The 20,279-nt window shown below is 40.3% G+C and overlaps 2 protein-coding genes across 9 annotated transcripts in view; one reads left to right on the forward strand and one right to left on the reverse strand.

The window, feature by feature from the left end:
* Positions 1–20,279, forward strand: part of STXBP3 (syntaxin binding protein 3) — a 54,610-nt gene that overhangs the window by 30,984 nt on the left and 3,347 nt on the right. For both annotated transcript variants that reach the window (XM_045027298.1, XM_045027299.1), the window contains exons 7-17: positions 3,435–3,589; positions 5,938–6,028; positions 7,441–7,565; positions 9,102–9,206; positions 9,914–9,971; positions 10,228–10,293; positions 12,349–12,429; positions 13,853–13,991; positions 14,860–14,966; positions 17,720–17,818; positions 18,715–18,800. In XM_045027298.1, coding sequence (XP_044883233.1) covers positions 3,435–3,589; positions 5,938–6,028; positions 7,441–7,565; positions 9,102–9,206; positions 9,914–9,971; positions 10,228–10,293; positions 12,349–12,429; positions 13,853–13,991; positions 14,860–14,966; positions 17,720–17,818; positions 18,715–18,800 — 1,112 coding nt within the window. The remainder of the gene's footprint in view (positions 1–3,434; positions 3,590–5,937; positions 6,029–7,440; positions 7,566–9,101; positions 9,207–9,913; positions 9,972–10,227; positions 10,294–12,348; positions 12,430–13,852; positions 13,992–14,859; positions 14,967–17,719; positions 17,819–18,714; positions 18,801–20,279) is intronic.
* Positions 20,040–20,279, reverse strand: part of AKNAD1 (AKNA domain containing 1) — a 33,378-nt gene continuing 33,138 nt past the window's right edge. For all 7 annotated transcript variants that reach the window (XM_045027273.1, XM_045027277.1, XM_045027276.1 and 4 more), the window contains one exon: positions 20,040–20,274. In XM_045027273.1, coding sequence (XP_044883208.1) covers positions 20,075–20,274 — 200 coding nt within the window. In that variant the 3' untranslated portion in view covers positions 20,040–20,074. The remainder of the gene's footprint in view (positions 20,275–20,279) is intronic.

Genomic DNA, 20,279 nt, shown 5'->3' on the forward strand with positions numbered 1-20,279 from the left:
CCAAAATAACAAGAAGGAGGGGCGCTAGGGGCTGTGAAAACTGTCACTCCACCCCAGCAGGGCGCTCATGTACCAAACAGCTCTCATTCCCTAAAGTTTGAGAATTGCTTCCCTTCCTGGCTCACCCAATCCCAAATCCCAGTTTCATCCCCCAACTGTGTAGTTGAGTATTAAAAATAGTTTGCTGTTAATTCCTTTTTCTGTCATGTTTCTTTGCAGAAGACTTTGTGTGAAGGGGGGGGGAGGGGTTTGTTAATTGCATAGGACAGCCACCATTAGCAGGGTACAGACATGGGGGCAGGATCAACAGCAGGTCACACACAGAGTGCAGTCACTAGGCACCCGGGTCACTCTGGGAGGTGTCTGCTGCCCCAGGTCAGTCTGGGAGGTGTATGCTGCCCCAGGGTCCTAGCGCCTGTCATCCACAAATGGCAAGGTCAGGCTGCCCTTACCATGCCCTTCCACCCTAGCCATGAGCCTCTCCGATGCCCTGAGCCCCAGCCAGAGCCCTCATCCCCCTACACCTACTCACCCTTCCCACACACCCCTCACCCCTTCCTGCAAACCCACCCCTTCCTGCACACCCTCCTGTAACCGTCCTCCCCCCAGAGACCACTGTAGGAGCAGGAGCCTGTCATTCCTCGTGTGTAGAAGCGGTCTGTACATCACTGCACAGCGTACCCACCACAGTCTGTGTCCCTGTTTGAACCCTTTAACTCGAATTCGTTAGTAAAGAAAACTTTGTTAATTAACAATGTTCCATTAATTTTATTTTTAAACGTCTGTTGGAAGGGGGGAAACCTGGTGAACGGGGTATGTAACCGCTGAAAAAAGTCAATAGTAACTGAAACGGGGGCAGGTTCAGCTTCTCTGTAAAGAGACTGGACAGTCATAGGTTACCCTGCTCTCTGAGGAACCTAGCTTTCAAAGCCTCCCGGATGCACAGCGCTTCCCGCTGGGCTCTTCTAATCGCACGGGTGTCTGGCTGAGCGTAATCAGCAGCCAGGCGATTTGCCTCAACCTGCCATCCCGCCATAAAGGTCTCCCCCTTGCTCTCACAGAGATTGTGGAACACACAGCAAGCTGCAATAACAATGGGGATATTGGTTTCGCTGAGATCCGAGCGAGTGAGTAAGCTCCTCCATCTCCCCTTGAGACGTCCGAAAGCACACTCCACCACCATTCTGCACTTGCTCAGCCAGTAGCTGAAGAGTTCTTTGTCACTGTCCAGGGCGCCTGTATAGGGCTTCATGAGCCAGGGCATTAGCGGGTAGGCTGGGTCCCCGAGGATCACTGTAGGCATCTCCACATCCCCAACAGTTATTTTGTGGTCCGGGAAGAAACTACCTTCCTGCAGGCATCTAAACAGGCAAGAGTTCCTGAAAAGACGCGCGTCATGAACCTTGCCCGGCCACCCGACGTAGATGTTGGTAAAACGTCCCCTATGGTCCACCAGTGCTTGCAGCACCATTGAAAAGTAGCCCTTTCGGTTAATATACTGGCTGGCCTGGTGGGCCGGTCCCAGGATAGGGATGTGAGTGCCATCTATAGCCCCACTGCAGTTTGGGAATCCCATCGCGGCGAAGCCATCTATGATGACCTGGACGTTTCCCAGGGTCACTACCTTTGAGAGCAGGAGTTCAACGATTGCGTGGGCTACTTGCATCACAGCAACCCCCACAGTAGATTTGCCCACGCCAAAGTGGTTCGCTACTGACCGGTAGCTGTCTGGCGTTGCAAGTTTCCAGAGGGCTATGGCCACTCGCTTCTGCACAGTCAGGGCTGCTCACATCCGGGTGTCCTTGCTGTCCCCTTCAGGGCAGGGGACAGCAAGTCACAGAGTTCAAGGAAAGTGCCCTTGCGCATCCTGAAGTTTCGCAGCCACTGTGATTCATCCCAGACCTGCAGCACTATGCGGTCCCACCAGTCCGTGCTTGTTTCCCGGGCCCAGAATCGCCGTTCCACAGCATGAACGTGACCCATTGCCACCATGATCTCCACGGCGCGGGATCCCGTGCTTTGTGAGAGGTCTGTGCCACTCTGACACTTCATGTCCTCACCGCGCTGCCGGAGCCTCCTCGCCCGATTTCTCAGCAGCTGACTGTGGAAGAGGTGGATGATAAGGTGCGAGGAGTTGACAACGGCCATAAGTGCAGCGATGATCGCAGCGGGCTCCATGCTCGCAGTGCTGTGGCGTCCGCGCTGTCACTGACCAGAAAAGTGCGCGAACAGATTTCCCGCAGGCGCTTTCAGGGAGGGAGGGCGGGAGTGACGGTTGAATGATGACAGTTACCCAAAACCACCCTCGACACATTTTTCCCCTAGCAGGCATTGGGGGCTCTACCCAGCATTCCAATGGGAAGCGGGGACTGCGGGAACTGTGGGATAGCTGCCCAGAATGCACCGCTTCAAATGTCGACGCTTGCCCCGTTAGTGTGGACTCACAAAGTCGAATTAGTGTCCTTAGTGTGGATACACAAATTCGACTTCATAAGGTCGAATCCACAAATTCGACCTAACTTAAATCCAACTACTCTTGTAGTGTAGACATACCCTTAGACTAGCAAATTTACTTGAGCATAAGTTCTTTTGTGGGTAAAAAAACCCCACTTCTTCAGATGCATCTTCTCCTGATGACATTCTTCTAAGCCCAGTTTGCATGGTGATAGAACTGGGTAGAGTCAGACTTCCTCCTAGGACAGGTTTGAATGGCCATGTTCTACAAGAAGGAAATAAGCATTTTGCCCCTCTGTCTGCAGAGGGAATTCCTATTTGGAATTTGGCTATATAGCTACAGAGGTAATTTTAAGTTGTCAAGAGAGCCTGTTGATACAAGGATTGTGTGAATCTCTGGCAGCAACTTGCTTAATTGAGGAGCAGCCAGAAGAGTGGTTTTTAAGGGTCAGAAACAAGTACAATCTTTTGCTGAAGTTCTACAAGTATATGTATATATTTCCTCTCTCCCCTTCCCCACCTCGACTATAACTTCTTAAATGTATGTCAAATTGTGGGCCTAAGGAGGCTTAACTGTGTCCCTTTATAATCACTTTGGCATTGCATTGTATTGCTCCATGCCAGATATTGGATGGTATTTACTTCTGACTGCCTCAGGTTCCTCCACCTGTACAGGTAGTGAACAGGTTGAAACGTAGAGTAATGTCTGTAAGGGAGAAGAGAAAATGGAGAGTAATAGAGAAAGGAGAGTGCGCACAAGAATCAAAGATGAGCTCAAGAGGACAGCGAAAAAGAGAGATGATTGAGGAAAAAATAAAATGGTATCATTAGGCAATATTAGCTTAAATATGTATTTCCTTGTGCATGGCTTTTTTGTTACAAAATAAGGTCCCCACCCCTGTGACTGTTCTTACACCAGATGTTCGTATTTCTAAAGAAATGTACAATGCTAAGCTCTTTCGTGTCTATGCTTTACTTAGGTATTTACTCTCGATGTCCCAGATGCATTTTTCTGCTGTTACAGTCCAACTGTGGAAAAGGCAAATGGTAAAGATGCTATCATGGAAGCAATGGCTGAACAAATTGTTACATTATGTGCAACTTTAGAGGAAAACCCAGGAGTAAGATATAAAAGGTAGGGCAGAAAATAGTGTTAAATATATGTTGGGTTTTCAGTGTTATGACTTCCTACTTGCAGTGCTGTTTAGAAACAGCAATGTTCTGTCTTCTGATATGCTTTTAATGAAGACATAATATTTTATCCTTAACTATACTTAAATAAGTTGATGTGAGTCCACGTATAGAGTAAGTGTGGTGCAGACTGTTTTTGCTTATCTTGAGCATTTGACAACTCTTCTTTTTGTGTATAGTCAGTCTTGGTGCTTTTGTTGCTGGTCACTTGCACTTACTGTCTCATTTGCTAGTGTGACATCATTTTGATGTACTACTATTTTGGGGGGGAGAGGGAGAGAAGGGAGGATTTGCATGCATCCTGTTCCCCAGGTTCTGCATGAGTGTTTTACCAGTAACCTAGCAACAGAACGTCTGTTACTAAATTTGAGCTTAGGAGAATGTCTCCTTTTTCTGGGATCCCTGCATGGATTTGAGAAGTAACAGGTGCCAGAGGAGAGGGGAAACAGCTGTGTGTGGGGGGGGGCGGCTAAGGAGCAATCAGAACAGAGTCGAGAGTCCCCTCCCCTTTCTGAACCCCTCCAGAGAACCAGAAGCAATTGATCCTTGGGGTTCCAAGAAAGTTCCCAACTTCCATTCTCCCAGAGCCCTTTGTGGGTCATGGGGAAGGATTTAGACAACTGCTGTTGGGGTGGGAAATAAATGTGCTCAGGCCTGCCCCTCTGTTTCAAGCTGCCCAGTCTCTTTAGCTGGAAAGATGATTAAAAAATAAGCAGAAGCAGAAAAAAAATCTTCTAAAAATTAAAATTTGAAAGTTTAAAGGTAAAACACTTTTAAAGTGTACTATACAGAAACTCAGTTTAAAAAAATAATAATTCAAGTTGTCCCTTTAGTTTTCATTCTTTTCATTGTGCCCAGTGTGGTGTAGTGAGTAGATATTCTGAGCTCTGGCATTGGATTTTTGAGCTTTTTATGGATCTCTGTCTCACTGGTAATTTTAAATCTATTTTGGTTGTTTTTAATATTAGTTGTTCTGCTCAGAGATAATTACAGTACAAGCCCAGACCAGTTGGAATGGTACCATTTATTTAAATAGTGTTTAATTTTCTGGTAAAATTGTTAAGCAAAAACTGCCTGCCTGCCTATTAGCTGCTTAGACCTGAAGAAGAGCTCTGTGTAAGCTTGAAAGCAGAAGTTGGTCCAATAAAAGATACTACCTCACCTACCTTCTCTTTAGTAGCTACTTACTTTCTGGAGCCAGGAAGTCTGACTTTTTATATGTTTGAACACATGCTTAAAGTTATACATGTGTTTATGTATTTTGAATAAAGATGCTCTTCTGAATCGGGGCCTAAATGCGTTTAAAACTTCTCAAGCATCTTTTCTTTGATATTTTCTGATCAAAGGCATAATAGAAATGCAGATTATTAAATTTCTCTGCCACTTCAGCATACAGTCTCAAAAGTTCTCATTTCCTATAATATACTAAGAACAAAGTACTAAATACGTTTTGTGTTTAAATAGTAAATTAAAAATAGAAAAAGTTTCCTTGTTTTTTTGTGTGTGTGTGATGGGCACGTAACTTTTTACACAAATTTTCAACAAGCAGCATTCTTTTACAGTTAAATGCATAAAGGATTTTGACAGGTAAACGATAAAACTAAAGGCTGTTTATAGCATCTAAACTAAAAATTACTATAAATCTGAATATTATATGGTGTAACACATTGTTATTTGTGATTAGCTTTGCAACTAGAATTATGGAGAGAAACACTGAAATTTTTCACTCAAGTATTTCTGCAACCAGAATTGAATAACCATCCCATTATTATTCTTTCACTCTTCTTATTGACTATTGTACATGTAGGTAAGACTTGCTATCCATTATATTAGCTATCCATTTTGGTCTTGCTTATATTTCTTTAAAAAACACCCGTGTACACTTTGTTTTGAGTACAAGATAACAATTGTGGGCTTGATAGGAAAATAAGAATGAAATTTTTCACATGCTTACAGGGCTTTGGAGCTGTGCTCTGGCTCTGCTCCAGCTCCAGGCAAAAACCTGCAGCTCTACTGCTCCGGAGCTGCTCCAGGCTCTGCTCCAAAGCCTTGCATGCTTAAGTGTGTTTAGGAGTAAGCTCTTAAGCTGTTTTATGTCATAGTTGAGGGAAAGTACTGTAAATTTGCATTATGACAAAAAATGTTGAAATGTTTTAAAATTTAAGTAGGAGTTCTGAAACTACAGGTGTTCGAAGATAAGTAGGTGCATAATAGAACACTGACACTAAAAGGTCTTATAACAGAAATTTAGTAAACAACAATATTTGAGACATTTTCTTTTTTTCCCTGCAGCAAGCCATTGGATAATGCTAGCAAACTTGCAGAGCTAGTTGAAAATAAGCTTGAAAACTACTATAAAATTGACGAGAAAAGCCAAATAAAGGTAGAGTGAAAGCTACATCCCATGTTTGCTTTATTTTTGTAAACAAAGGAAATTGTTAAAGGGTGTTAGACAGAATGCTGTGGGGTTTTTTTGTTTTGTTTTTTGTTTTTTTAAGATTTGGTTACTAAATATGGAAAACAAATTGTCCCTTCAGTTGCTTTTTGTGTAATTTAAAAACAGGTTGGAAGAGTGGAAGATAACTTCTGCAGTAAGTTTCTTATCCAAAGAAAACAAAATTGATGCTCTATGTTCATGTAGTAACACGCAGAGACGTCCCACCTGGAGGAGGGTTGCCAGACTACTAAATGGGTGGTGCAAATCAGAGGGAAAATGCATGATTTTGACTCCATCCTACTTTTTAGGGCACTGGGCAAAGCAGCGGATTATTTCAGGGGTACAATTTTCCCACTTCAGGATTAATGGAAATCCTATTGCTGTGGGAGAACAGGGCTCTTAGAAATATGCCTACCATCCTTCATTTTTTCCCATAGTAGCCCCTAATAGTTTGTCATAGGTCATGTGTTAGAAGTGGTTGCATGCTTAGGCAGTAGCCCACTGACCCAAGCGTCTGATTCCATGGCATTCAGCTCAGCCACAAGAATAAATGTAACTGAGTCCCCTGAGTCCTCCTCCCAGCCCAAGCATTAGGTACTTTTCTAGTGTTTGGTGAAATGAGATGGGCAGAACCACAAAGAGACTTGGAGCACAAACAGGAGCAAACAAGAAGATAAGAGAAAATCAAAAAGAAGAAAAAGATCTACTGGGGGAAGGAAGAGCCTCTGATAAAAGGGTTGGGAACCAGTCATGCATTCTGGGACTTGTGGTGCTATTCTGAATGCTCAGTCAGTTTGGTCCTGTGTCTTGCTGACCTTCTGACTTGATCAAAGTGCTGAAGTTTTGTGATGCTGATCTTCTAGTGACTCCTAAAGAACTTAGTTTTTAATCCACAACCATATCAGCTGGTTATCACGTTTAAAACTGTAAGTTCTCTTGGTTTAGGATTCAGACAATATCCACGTTTTTGTGTGTCAAGCCTAAGACATGCTTGTTTTCTGTTTTGTCCAGTTCAACAGGGATTTTTGCTATTGAGGTGAAACGTGAAAGGATTGTAGTGTGCCTGAAAACACAATACATAAATATCCTGTATGAATGCATATTGTCTTTAAACAGAGAGCTTCCTCTGCTTCATGGCTGAGTAGTAGCTGGGCCAGTTTGGTACAGTTAAGTTGTCATTAGCTATAACAGGTTTTAAATTACAAAAAAATCTTGCTCTTGATCAGAGAATAAACCGTCTTGGCACTCTATAGGATTTTCCAAGAAGCCTTAGAATGTGATTTGGTTGCTTCAAATAGATTTGTAGCTTTGTACAGTATGTCTTAAAAGTGTTTTTTTTTCTATCCTGATGTTTTTAGGGTAAAACCCACTCCCAGCTGTTAATAATTGATCGTGGCTTTGACCCTGTGTCCACTGTACTCCATGAACTTACCTTCCAAGCAATGGCATATGATCTGCTGCCAATTGAAAATGATACATACAAGCAAGTATAACTCTTTGCATCTAAATACTTCATTCTGACTTGAGTTTAGGAACTGTCTTTGGTATCTGCTTTATTTGTACAGTTATTAAAGGTGAACTACAAAGGGAATTATTTGCTATTTTACTACTTTATGCTGTATAAATATGGCTACAGTTTATTTAAAAACTTTTTTTTTCTTCTGTCCTCTTTGCCAGAGATTTTTGATTGGTTACATTGTCTTGAAGCTTCTGAGTGGGCCTTCAAAGATACAGCCCTAGTAGTAAGACTGATTTGGTGGGGGAAGGGTGTCACAGAGGTATGGATAACTATCGCAGGAGGGGAAAATGTCCATAGCAGCAACAATTTTTGGCTTATCCTATGATCAGAAAAATTAAGACATCTAGCTGATGTAGCTATATTTACTACCCTAATCTGAAATCTTAATTGGTGACTAGTAGAGCTGAATTTTTTTTATATTTATTGAAGTTGAGATCCAGGTATGAGCTCTGCAACTTGGATCTAATTTAGTTCCATCTTATAGGATATAAGTCTCCTAAATCTTGAATCTGCTTCCAAATTTGTTTGTCACAAACAAGTCGTCATACTTCTGCCATGCTATCAGGCAACCTCTGTGGGATGCATTTCAGATATCTGAGAATCTGCTAAAGAACTATATATCAAATGGAAATTTACAAGAGTTTCAGAAATAATGTGAACATTTATTTGTATTTGTATTCTTATGAGTCTGAAACTTATTGATTAGATTTTTATCCAGTAGGTTGAGCCACTATTTGATTTTTATTTAATTGTTTGCATTTTTCTCTTCTTTCTACTGCCTTTTGGTTTAACCACTATTTGAGTGTTTCTGCAACTATATCCAAATATAAATGAAAGTATTGTGTCGTAAGATATCTAATATGGATCATATTCCTTCTGTTCACAGAAAACTGCTTAGTAATTGAAGTCTGTGATGCTAAGCATGTTAGCTGTAGGTTTATGTGGCGTAATTAGTCCACAAAAGTCTATTCTGTAGCTGTACATGGAGTTTGTAGACACAAGTCCTTCTGCACCTCAAGACGTGTATAGACATCTAATGCTATCTATATTTTGTCATCTCCAATGTGTTTGACTTTGCACACAACTTCAATTCAAAAGGAGAAAATCAAAAATCTAGAGGAAATTAAAGTGTATGTAAATCTGTTTATTTGTTTTTAAACCAACAACCTACAGAATATTCAAGGGATAAACCAGGATGGATTTCCAGTTTTAACTGAGATTACTGCATAAGAAAATTATTCTAAAACTCATGTAACTTTGCCTTAATTATTAAGGACTTCGGATCAGCCTTAACTTTTCCTGAACATTATGCAGAAAATATGCTTAAAATAGTACATATTGTTTCAGAACCACATTTCTTTTAAAAAAAGAAATAATATTTTTGCATTACCTGCCAATGTTAAAAATAGTTATTTAACTTTTATTCTACATGTTCAGTTGCTTTTATGTAAAGCATACATTGGAAATATCTAATTTCACAACCTGATTTCCTGTCTGTAGATATAAAACAGATGGATCCAGTGGAAAGGAAAGAGAGGCAATTCTGGAGGAAGAGGATGAGCTCTGGGTGAAAATTCGGCACAAGCATATTGCAGATGTGTTAGAGTATGTGAATATGTTCTTGATGTTTATGATACTTTATACATTTCAGGGATATTATTTAATTAGAAAATACTACAGTAATAGAATTGACAAAGGTATAAAGACATTGAATAATTATAGAAAGATTTGTAAGGGGAAAAGATTACCTGCTTTGGCTAGCTATTGAGAGACAATAGTCAGTATTTACAGACCTCTCAGTGCTGCACACATTAAATTCTAGTGTCCAAAAACTGATAACAAAATGTATGTAAATCATATACCAATATTTATTGAAATCCTTTAGAAATTAAAATTATTTGTATATCTTTCAAATATGATGATGACTTCACAATCTTCATCTAAATTTTGAGGAGGAAATTTAGAATTCAAGAAGCACTTAGCTTTGCCGTGAATGGAGAAAAGAGATTTCATTCCCATCCAAAATAAGTATTTTTGCAGGATGGAGTACCAAAATGTTTGCCTTAACTTGATGGTATTCCTACTGAGAATATTTAGCTTTAGTCTTCTACCTAGAAATGTATGAAAACACATATCTTACCTTTTAAAAAAAAAAATCCTCATTTTTCACTAAAAACCAGTTATGGTTTCCAATTATCATAAATCTCTTGCATTTACTACTTTATCATACTGTTAACTTAATTTGATTTATAAATAATAAATTACTTGTTTCAGATTGTAAAGCATTCCTTTACTTTCTCTTAATCTGATAGGGAAATTCCAAAACTTTTGAAAGAAGTTTCATCAAAGAGAAAAGCAACAGAAGGAAAAGTAAGAAATAGTTACTTATTACTGAGTTATTGTTAAATATTTTTTTCTAATGTTAATTGCCTGCCCGGTGTATTTTTCAACAAGGTCAGTTTAAAGTTCTGTTTGGTTATTGGTTCTTAACCTGCCAGAGAAATTGATACGAGTTTCTCAGCTGTGGAGTTGGGAAATCCCAGCCTCCAGCAGTAAGGGAAATAAATAAAATTGTATTTGTTGAATGAGAAACATCAGTTCATTTTAAACTGTCCTGTTTTCACAGTTATCACTAAGTAATCTGGCCCAGCTAGTGAAAAAGATGCCCCACTTCCGTAAACAGATTACCAAGGTAAGCAGCATCCTATGCTTTGCTTGTCAACTGTTCTCACCAATTAGTATCTCTGGTTTTAACGGTTATATTTTTATCGTTTTAATTCAAGAACCTTAGGGTGGAAAAAATCTGGTGGTGGTTTTTTTTGTATACTGAGCTTTTGTCATGCATGGTTTTATGTTAGGTGCTTCATATTTTTGTTCTCAATGAATACATTTTTTGAGGAGTAAGTCCACTTCCAAGTGTGATGGCTTTTTTTGTCAATATGAAATGTTTAAGCCTTCTGTTGGATGCATTCATACTCTTTAAGTAAACTAATGTACTTGGATTATGATTGCAGATACCTGTCTGAACAGCTAATGCTTTGCAGTATTGCTTTTACTTTCTCTTTATATAGCAATGATGAAAACACAGTTAGTATATTGTCAAACTTAACTTTACACAATGGTATTTTATTTTCTTAGTAAAGATTCTAAAGTTAAGTAGTGTAAGATGCATCAGTTAAAACTGAAATGAAACACCTATCTGCAAAAATACACATCTAAAGGAAACTACTGAAGCATAATCATGTTCTCACTTGACCTGTAACCATAAGTTAACAGATGTGGCTAATTGTAAACCCACTGCAGAATCTTCATGCATTATAGAAATGAAAAACAGACTTAAAAAGATGCACTGCTGTTGCATACATTTCCCCTTAAGATGTTCTGGATTCCTGAGTGAGATCAGGTTCCAGCCAGTTGCATATCATGACTTTATCACTTAAGATGGCTGAGGGAAAGAGGTCTCCTATAGATTAATAATAGTACCTGGAAGTCTAATAAACCATCTTTCTTTGTGAATGGCACTCTCCTGGTGCACTCTTCTTCCCTTCTCCTCCTCCCCCCCCCCCCGCCCAAGGAATAGAGTAGTGACATTGCAGATAGACTAGCAGATGATAAATTTGAAATTCTCAATTTGAATTACATAATCAAACACCTAAAAGACTCCTCAGTTGTGGTTTTAAAGTGTCATCTTCATTTTTTATTTATGGTAATGCTTTGTCAAAAAACAGCAACATCCCAGGGTCAAAACTTACATTTGATACATTTTATTAAATCTAATATTTAGAAAGTCCTATTTTGTATCTTAGTTATTAGTGAGAAGACAAATGGGCTAGAATTTGAGATAATCCAGATGAATTTAATCCTGTCATGATCTCACAGCATTGAAATACTCAAACTATTGGGAAAGATTGGTTTTGGTAAAGGCATATTTCAAAATTCATAATCATAAAGCGGCCTTATACAAAAAAGCCTAATGGAGTGGCATCAGCTTGTAATCAGTCACATTGTGCTTTTCTGGAAGGATGTAAGGGATTAGTCAAGTAGGGTGAGGCAGTCACCAGAAGCTAGCAAAAGAGAGAATCATAAGCTAATTCCCATATCCTAAGCGAAGGTCATAAATCAACACTTCCCTATTTTAGGCCACAAGGTTCTTCACTTATTATAGACTGTTTGAGATTTTTTTTGAGAAATGAGTAAAAGGGGAGGGGGCCTCGATTCCAATAATTTCATTGTAGATTTTGTAACTACAATTTGATTGTCTAAATTAATTTTGACAGTCTCTTCCTCCTTGCACTGTAATCAGACTGATGGCTGTTACGGATATATGTGAACACCAGGCTTCCTAAATTTCAATGTCCTTGGGACTGATCTCCACCTTGTCACGACACAGCAATTTCTGCTTGGTGTTTTAGTGCCAAAACAGGTCATCTAAACTGTATTTGGCTGTAGCTACCAATCATACAGATTACTACCTTCCTTAACCTGCAGCTGTCATAGTTATAGTCTTAACAAAACAAACAAAAAAACACACACGGAAAAGTTTCTGCCTTTGAAAACCTGGAATTTGATCCTTACTGAAAAAGCCATCACTTTTTCTAAGTAAAACACATAAGCATGAGGTGGTTACAAAATTAAGCTCAGATAGTCAAAAGATGACTGTGTAACTAGTAAAAATGAACTAAATTGTAATCCCGCTATGACTGAACTATGTGAAAAGAAGTAAGTTACAATGTTTGTTCTCTTACAGCAAGTAGTCCATCTTAACATAGCAGAAGCTTGCATGAGTAAGTTTAAATCCAGTATAGAAAAGCTGTGCAAAACTGAACAGGTATGTGAAAGTTGTTAGTGTAAATAAAATCTAATATTTGCAGTCTATGCAGAAATAGTCACTTTCATAACTCTAATTTTGTAGCTAGTATCTGCCTTTTTTTCATGGTTGGTTTTTTTTTTTTAATTGTCTACTCTGAGTAATCTTACTGTAAGACTTCATCCCCGAGGTTCCTATCCTGTCAATATTTAAGTCTCTGTTAAAAGACCTACCTTTGCCTATGGGTAATCTAGTTGATCTTTTTATTTAAAAAAAATTTAAAAAATCCCAATTTGTTTTTCCCTTTCCCTAATTTGTTGTCCAGTTATGTCTCACCTTGGTTTGTGAGCTCCTCAGAGCCGGTACTCTCCCTTTCTGAATGTATAGAAAGGAGCTTGTATACTCTGGGCACTACCATAAACAAACAAGCTAATACTGTTAACCTGAAGTATGAAGTACAAAATCATATTTAAAATGTTGTTTAAGCTTATTCTTTAATATTATGAACATAAAGACTTACAATAGCAAAAAATAATAATGGTGTAAGAAGCAACTTTTATTATAGTGGTCTTTGGTCTGGAACATGGTAATACAACGGTAAACAAAATCTGAGCAAACTTTTACAATAGTTACAATGTAAAAGTTCTTCAGTTTTGAAAATTTTCATATTCAGGCTGTTAGTTTCATCTGTACAGACAGGGCCCTTACTGACAACTGCAGGGCCGGCTCTAGACCCCAGCACGCCAAGCGCGCGCTTGGGGTGGCATGCCGCCGTGGGGGCGGCAGGCGGCTCCGGTGGACCTCCCGCAGCCGTGCCTGCGGAGGGTCCGGTCATCCGGCGGCTCCGGTGGACTTCCCGCAGGCATGACTGCAGAAGGTCCGCTGGTCCCGCGGCTCGGGTGGACCTCCCGCAGGCATGCCTGCGGATGCTCCACCGGAGCTGCGGGACCAGCAGACCCTCCGCAGGCACGTCTGCAGGAGGTCCACCGGAGCTGCGGGACCGGCGACCGGCAGAGCGCCCCCCCGCAGCGTGCCGCCCTGCTTGGGGCGGCGCAATTGCTAGAGCCACCCCTGGACAACTGTTTGTTTATAGCTTAAATTCTTTGGCAGAGCTGTTTTTTCTAACAGGATTTGACTGGCCAGCATGGACTGTCAAAATTGTTTTGCTACGGGGTTTAAAAAATACAAGCTCTGATACCACAGTTGAAATATACAACTATAACAGTTTAGCATAGCTGTTTCAATTGTGTAGACACAGGACCTTTGGTTTAAGTTCAGTGTGAATATAGTCATTAGTGAAACTCTTCCATCACTACCACCATGGTGGTAATATTTGTAAAGTTAGTGGTAACTTGCATTTTGCTGGAACTAAATACAGAAACACAAATTTGATGCTATTTGTTTTAATGATTGGTCACTAAGACCACTTTGTTTGCTTTTTTAGGATTTAGCTCTTGGAACTGATGCAGAGGGCCAAAAAGTGAAAGACTCAATGAGAGTTCTTCTTCCAGTTCTACTCAACAAAAACCATGACTCTTATGATAAAATAAGAGCTATCCTCCTTTATATCTTCAGCACAAATGGTATGATAAGTTGCTTTGTTTTTCAATATGTTATAGATTTCAATACTAGGTTTTAGTGCAGAGACCAATACTGGGTATGGACCAGTCGTACTAGGTCATAGCAGGGTTAAAAGGAAATGCAGCCATAACATGTAGCCTCTTTCCCCCAGATGCCTCTTGAAGAGGTTGCTCATACAGGGCTAGAAGTGATACAGCACAACAAGCAAGCACACTTATGTTTTACAATAGATTATCTGAGCAGCATCTCAGCATTTAGGATGTGGGATATTTTCTTAAATTGTCTTTCTTACCCAGGTCAGTGTTAGGATTTGGGGTGGGATTTGCTGTTAGCTGCATCCTGGGAGTTGGAGTGTATGGGGAAGAGTGGTGACAAAGACTGGAGAGGAGGAATGCATTCCTGAGCTCTCAATCATAAGCACTTAGTAGCACAAATTTAGGTAACTGATAATCTGATTAAGCTTTGAATGAGGTTTGACTTGCCTTTCCTTCCACCTCTGTTTCCCCAAAAGTGAATTATTTTTCCAAGTGGAACCTTGGACCATCAAGATCTGCTGTACTGGACCCAGAAATGTACTGATTTCTGTTGGAGTAAAGGAAATAGAGGCTCCTATAGAGATTTGAATGTATTCTCAAAGATTGGCATGAAGTGATATTTGAATTTTCAAGTATTTATTTCAGTATCTGAGGCAGATTATGGTAAATTTAAAAGGATGGATTTATTATGAAATATTGAATATATCCTAGTTTTTAAATGATCAAAAATCCTATCATGTCTGGGACCAAGAGCTAATTTTATCCTAAAGTATCAGTATCCTAAAGTATTTTAGTTCAAAATCTAACTCACTCATTTTTTTCTTTGTGGCAAAAGGAACTACACAAGAGAATTTGGACAAACTGATCCAGAATGTACAAATAGAAAGTGATAGCGACATGATAAAAAATTGGAAATACCTTGGTGTACCTGTTGTGGTCTCGGTAAGTGTTAAGTGCTGAAGACTGGAATTTTGTTGCTGTGGTAACGCTATCCAGGGGCCACTTAACTGTTCCAGCTGCTCAGTGCTTCTGTTCTTGGAGCTCTGATTATTATTAGCTCTAGCAGACAATTCAGCCTGCTAATTCAGCAGGCCTCAGTGTTACTCAAAAAGAAAGACCACAGGCATGGTTCGGTGACAGAGGCACTTGACCAGATTTAATATCTTCAAGCACAGTACTAGCATCTCATAGAAGCTATGGGTACACTAACACGAGTGCCCAGTGGCAAAGAATGGCTCAGTCAGCAGCAGGAATTTCTTCTTTGAGTGCTTGCTCATATCGATTCGAATTAGGTGTGCACGCACTGCATGCACGATCGTCAGAAGATTTTTACCCTAGCAACACTCGGTGAGTCAGCTGAGGCGCGCCCTTATGCGCTGGATATATGCCCCTGCCGACCCAGCGCCCCCTCAGTTCCTTCTTACCGCCCGTGACGGTCGTTGAAACTGATCTCCACTTCCCTAGTTCTTTACTCGTTATACATTAGATAGTTGTTTAGTGTAGTTGTTAACTACATTATAACTGTTAAAACTATTAATAGTAAGTTTCATACTGTGACAAAGCTCCAAGTCTGTATTGGTGGGTCCCGCGCTTCCTGGCAGATTCAGTAGCCTCAAAAGCTCGCTAAGGCCCTCAATATGACCTCCCTTTCCCAGTATGTTGGCAAAGGTTACAGCTTATTGAGCTATTTTCATCACAGGCCCGTATGGGAGGTGGGAAGGTGGAATACCCACAGTCTCTGTTGCTCCTTAGAGCGCCATAGGCACAGTTTGTTTCTCCTCCCCTCCCCTCCTTAGAGCGCCTAGACCAAAGTCTGTTTCCCCTCTCAAAGAGACCTCTGTAGATCATGCGGGGAGGAAGGGGGGAACCCGGGCCCACTCTCTACTCCGGGTTCCAGCCCAGGGACCCTAATGATAGCAGCTGTTAGTGGCTTCCCTCCTCCACTGACGCTGCTTTGATTCCCTGGGCCACTTCCCAGTGCTCCCCTTTTCCAAGCTTCACCCTTGCCTCAGAGCTCAGTAATGCTGCTTCTTCTCCAGCTCCTTTCACCTGGGCTCCGAGAGAGAGAGCTGGCAAGGAGAGCTTTTAAAGCAGTATCAGTGGGACCTTAATTGGTTCCAGCTGTCTCCATTAGCCTAACAGCCTTAACTGACCCTTTGTCAGTTAATTGAGGTCAGGTGCCGGCATTAGCCTAACGACCTTAACTGGTTAAGTTGGCTTCAGGTGTCTGGATTGGCCTGGAGTAGCCCTTGTTTGGCTATCCAGGGAACAGGGACCTGCTCATTCTGAGGCTGATCTACCTGCCTTCCACTACCCTCTTATATCCTTCTGGCCTGAGTCCGTCACAGTACATAGTGTAGATAGTACTTGGAGGAAACAGGGTTTATCCCCTTCCCTCCTCCCCAGTACCAGGGCCCATGCCCAGGTCTCCGGGTTTCAAGCCTTGTTCGGCCTGTCTCAAGCCGATGCCTATGGGAGACCCCCACGACTCCTGCTTGAAGTGCTTGGTGGAATCCCATCAATCAGATAAGTGTCGCATTTGCAAGGCTTTCAAGCCTCGGACAAAAAAGGAGTGGGACTTTCGTTTAAAACAGCTTCTAATGGAAGTGGCACTTAGGCCGGTGCCCTCAGCACCGCACGCGCAGACAAGGCGCCGTTGGTCCGAAGTGTGCCTCCGGCACCAGAACGACCCGACCGGCACCGGCACCACCTCCAGCACCGGTACAGATGCGACATCATTCGCTGTCTCTGCGGCCCAAGAAGCAGCACAAACCACCTGCTGCTCCTGTGCCCCTATTGGAGCAACAGCCTGGGTCGGACTGCCCCATGAAGGCTCCAACTCCAGCACCGTTGATTCCGGCGCCGCAAGGGCCATTGAGTCCGGTGCACACAAGCTCCCCGGTGTGCACCGTGGCTGAGCTTGGCCTGCCATCACTCCGGAGGCCTTCTCCACCGCTTGCGACCTGATTGCGCTGACTGAGCCTGGACCATCTCACCCTCCAGCACCGCCAGTGCGGACTGTTCCATCCATAGGGAAACCCGCCTTCATGCGACCTAATTTTCCAAGTAATTTTATTTTGATGACAAGTTATGGAATAAACAGCTTGCAAAGTTATGCAGGCTTTGAGTATAGTGTAACGTAATGTCTGAACTCTAGAGTTTTCATACACTTAATTTTAAGAATCTGATCATTTAAGTGAGATAGGCAGTCCTCATAGTAACAAAAAAAAAATCAATTTTTTATTTTATAACTTAATCATACTTCCTGGAAAACACTCTTTATTCCTGTTTCACTGTTCTATCAAAGTGTATAGGTGCCTTACAATAAAATCTAGTACGGAGGGGAGGGTGGACAGGTGCGAGGTAAAAAGTTTGGGAACCACTGCTGTAAACCTTAGGCTCCAGCAACAGGGCAAGAATTATATGTGGGGAGCCATTAGCTTAGCAATTGTACAATATACACTTCAGCATTCAAACAATAACTTTTTTGGGTAAACATCAATATATCTAGCTCTTTGTTTCTGAAATAAAGGTTTCCAGTACTTAATTTTGAATTGCAGCAGAAATGTACTCTACATAGTTTGATGCACATGGTGCAATATTTCTTTGGCACTTTGTTTTGTTGGGAATTATTTAAAAGAAATAGTATAATAAAATTATAACCTCTTTTAATTTTTTTTTAAATCTTTATTTAGTCTGCTTCTCAGCAACGTAGACAATCAAGGAAGGACCGCTCTTCAGAAGAAACGTTTCAGCTTTCTAGATGGACACCTGTTATCAAAGATGTTATGGAGGTAAACTCTAAGAACATAGTTGTTTCCTAGGTGCAATATAGAAATATTCATAAATACTTTATCTTGGATAAACTGTTAGCTTATAATCTTTTGAAATGGCATTATAAAAGTTTTGAGTTAGGAAAATTTTATGGAATATAAAATGTAATTAAGAGGAAAGTTCTTTAGACATGTGCACATAACCACTAAATTTCTAGTTAGTATATTAAAATAGAAAATTAAATTTATAAGGTAAACTTTAATTTTATCTATAAGTGGAAAATAGTTTAAAGCTAGCTGAAGCAAATTAAGTAGAGGGGGACATTTGAATTTCCTCTCCAGTGGCTGATAGTTTGATATTGGGTTCTTTAAATTAAACTCCTTTTTTGTGTGTGTAGTGGATCTTTAGACTATAGTTTAAATGTTAAATTCATATAATGGATGCCATTAGTCACCTGGGAAATCCATGCAAAGTCAGTAGTGTAGTTTGTCTTTAGAAACTTGGACTTCCCATATATACATACCCACATAACTTCTTTGTGGAGAAATTAAGTAGGTTAATGCAGTTATACATAAAAAATAAAAGATGAAATCTAAACAATTAAATCAACGTTGTGTTAAAAATTAGTTAGAAATTACTTCCTTCTGTTTTTCTTCCTCATGATACATGGCGTCTAAGTCACAAATGACTTTCAGCACTACAGTAATTAAATATAGATGTGGTGTGGTGCTTAGTCTTTTTCGCAGTAGGAGCACCAGTTCTTGTGAAATCTGTTTTAACTTGCACTGCTTCTGGATTGAAGTTCTAAACCAGCCAGTCTTGTCAGGAGTTGAAATTTATGGGGTTTTGTATATGTATAGTGTTTCAAGTTAACATAACTTGGTTAAAATGAATATATATTTTTCCCCCCCTCCAGGATGCTATAGAAAACAAACTAGATTCAAAAGAATGGCCTTACTGTTCCCAGTGCCCTGCAACCTGGAATGGTTCAGGGGCAGTAAGGTAAATTGTTACAATTTACATTCAAGATAATAATTTACTATTCTCACTGTATTTTCTTATGTGTATTGTATAACTTTCATTTTGAGAAATGATGCACAGTAGGGGCTGAAGTAACTATTTAGTATAAAATGAAATGTACTAAAAAGCATTTCAGTTAATCTGAAATGATCCCTGGAGCTTTGCTGTATGACCCTCAAGCTAGTTACTTATATAGCTCATAATTGTAGTTTGAGTGTCTCCCACATATTTAAAATAAAAATAACATCTTTCTTACCAGATTTAAGTCACCTTTAGGAGAGTTAGCTTGAGTAGTTTATAAGTGGTGGTTTGTGTATGACTGTCTTGTGTGTCTATATTAGGCTGAAGAAATGTTTTGCATTTAGTTCTGAAAGTGACAGTTCCCTTTTTTTTTTTTTTTTTTTCAAAAGAGTGAAGTCTGTAGGCTAGGTCTGAGTTTTGTGAAAGTTCTGTCTCCTGTACTCACAAGCCTCCCCTTACTGAGCAATTTAATTATCCTAGTGGAATTTTACTCTTGTGGAAATCAGTGGCCCTAAAGAGAGAGGTGATCACTGGTAGCTAAGGCCAGTCCCATGGAAGTCTTCGAATATCAGAGTGGACAGCTAGCATGGAGAGTCTAGTGGAGGGGTGTGTGTTTATATATTCAGTGAATCTTTGCATAGTACCGGTTAAAGCTTTTTTCAATGTGTGGATTCAGATGTGAGTTGCAATAATCAATGTTGGATGTCACAAATATTGATCATTGTAGGCAGGTCTCTGTCTGATAGGTAGGGTCACAATTTTCTGGCTAGTCGCAGATTTGAAGTTGGGTGTCCTGGGGCATTAGAAGTTTGCTGACCTACTGAGGTCAATGCAGTGCAAATATAGAGACTCTGTGACCTAAAAGTCCTCCAGCAGCTGTACCACAATGTCCAACAGTCTTTTTCAGTATTGGCCAATATTCATCATGGTGCTATTTAGAGTTAGGTATTGAGAAGGACAGTGATGTTTGTTTGACATAAAGGAGATGAACCCTTTTTTGGGAAAGGTTTAACTGGATCATTCGCATTCAGAATTTTCAAGCTTTTCTCATATAAATGTAGATATATAGCCCAGGTGTATCTCAAATTTTCTCACTTGTATTTACTTTTCCCTTTTGTGATAACTGTAGGTTTTAGACTTGTATCTATGGTGTAGTACACTTTGTCAATTTTTTACGTAATCGAGACTTCCCCTTGTAATTCACCCAATTGTAATTTGAGTCAAAAGATATTCTACTACACAACTGTGAAAAATGTGTCTAATTTTCTTTGTTTTCCTGAAATGTCTAATCGGTCAGACTTGCCTGGAAATTTTCTGAGGCCAGGTGGGTGAGATGATATTTTGTTGTCGAACAAGCCTTTGTTAGTAAAAGAGACAAGCTTTCGAACTGCAGAGAGCTCTTCTTCAGGTCTTGGAAAGGTAATCAGTGTCATAGCTAAA

This window comes from Mauremys mutica, chromosome 8 (assembly GCF_020497125.1).
Source record: "Mauremys mutica isolate MM-2020 ecotype Southern chromosome 8, ASM2049712v1, whole genome shotgun sequence".
NCBI lineage: Eukaryota > Metazoa > Chordata > Testudines > Geoemydidae > Mauremys > Mauremys mutica.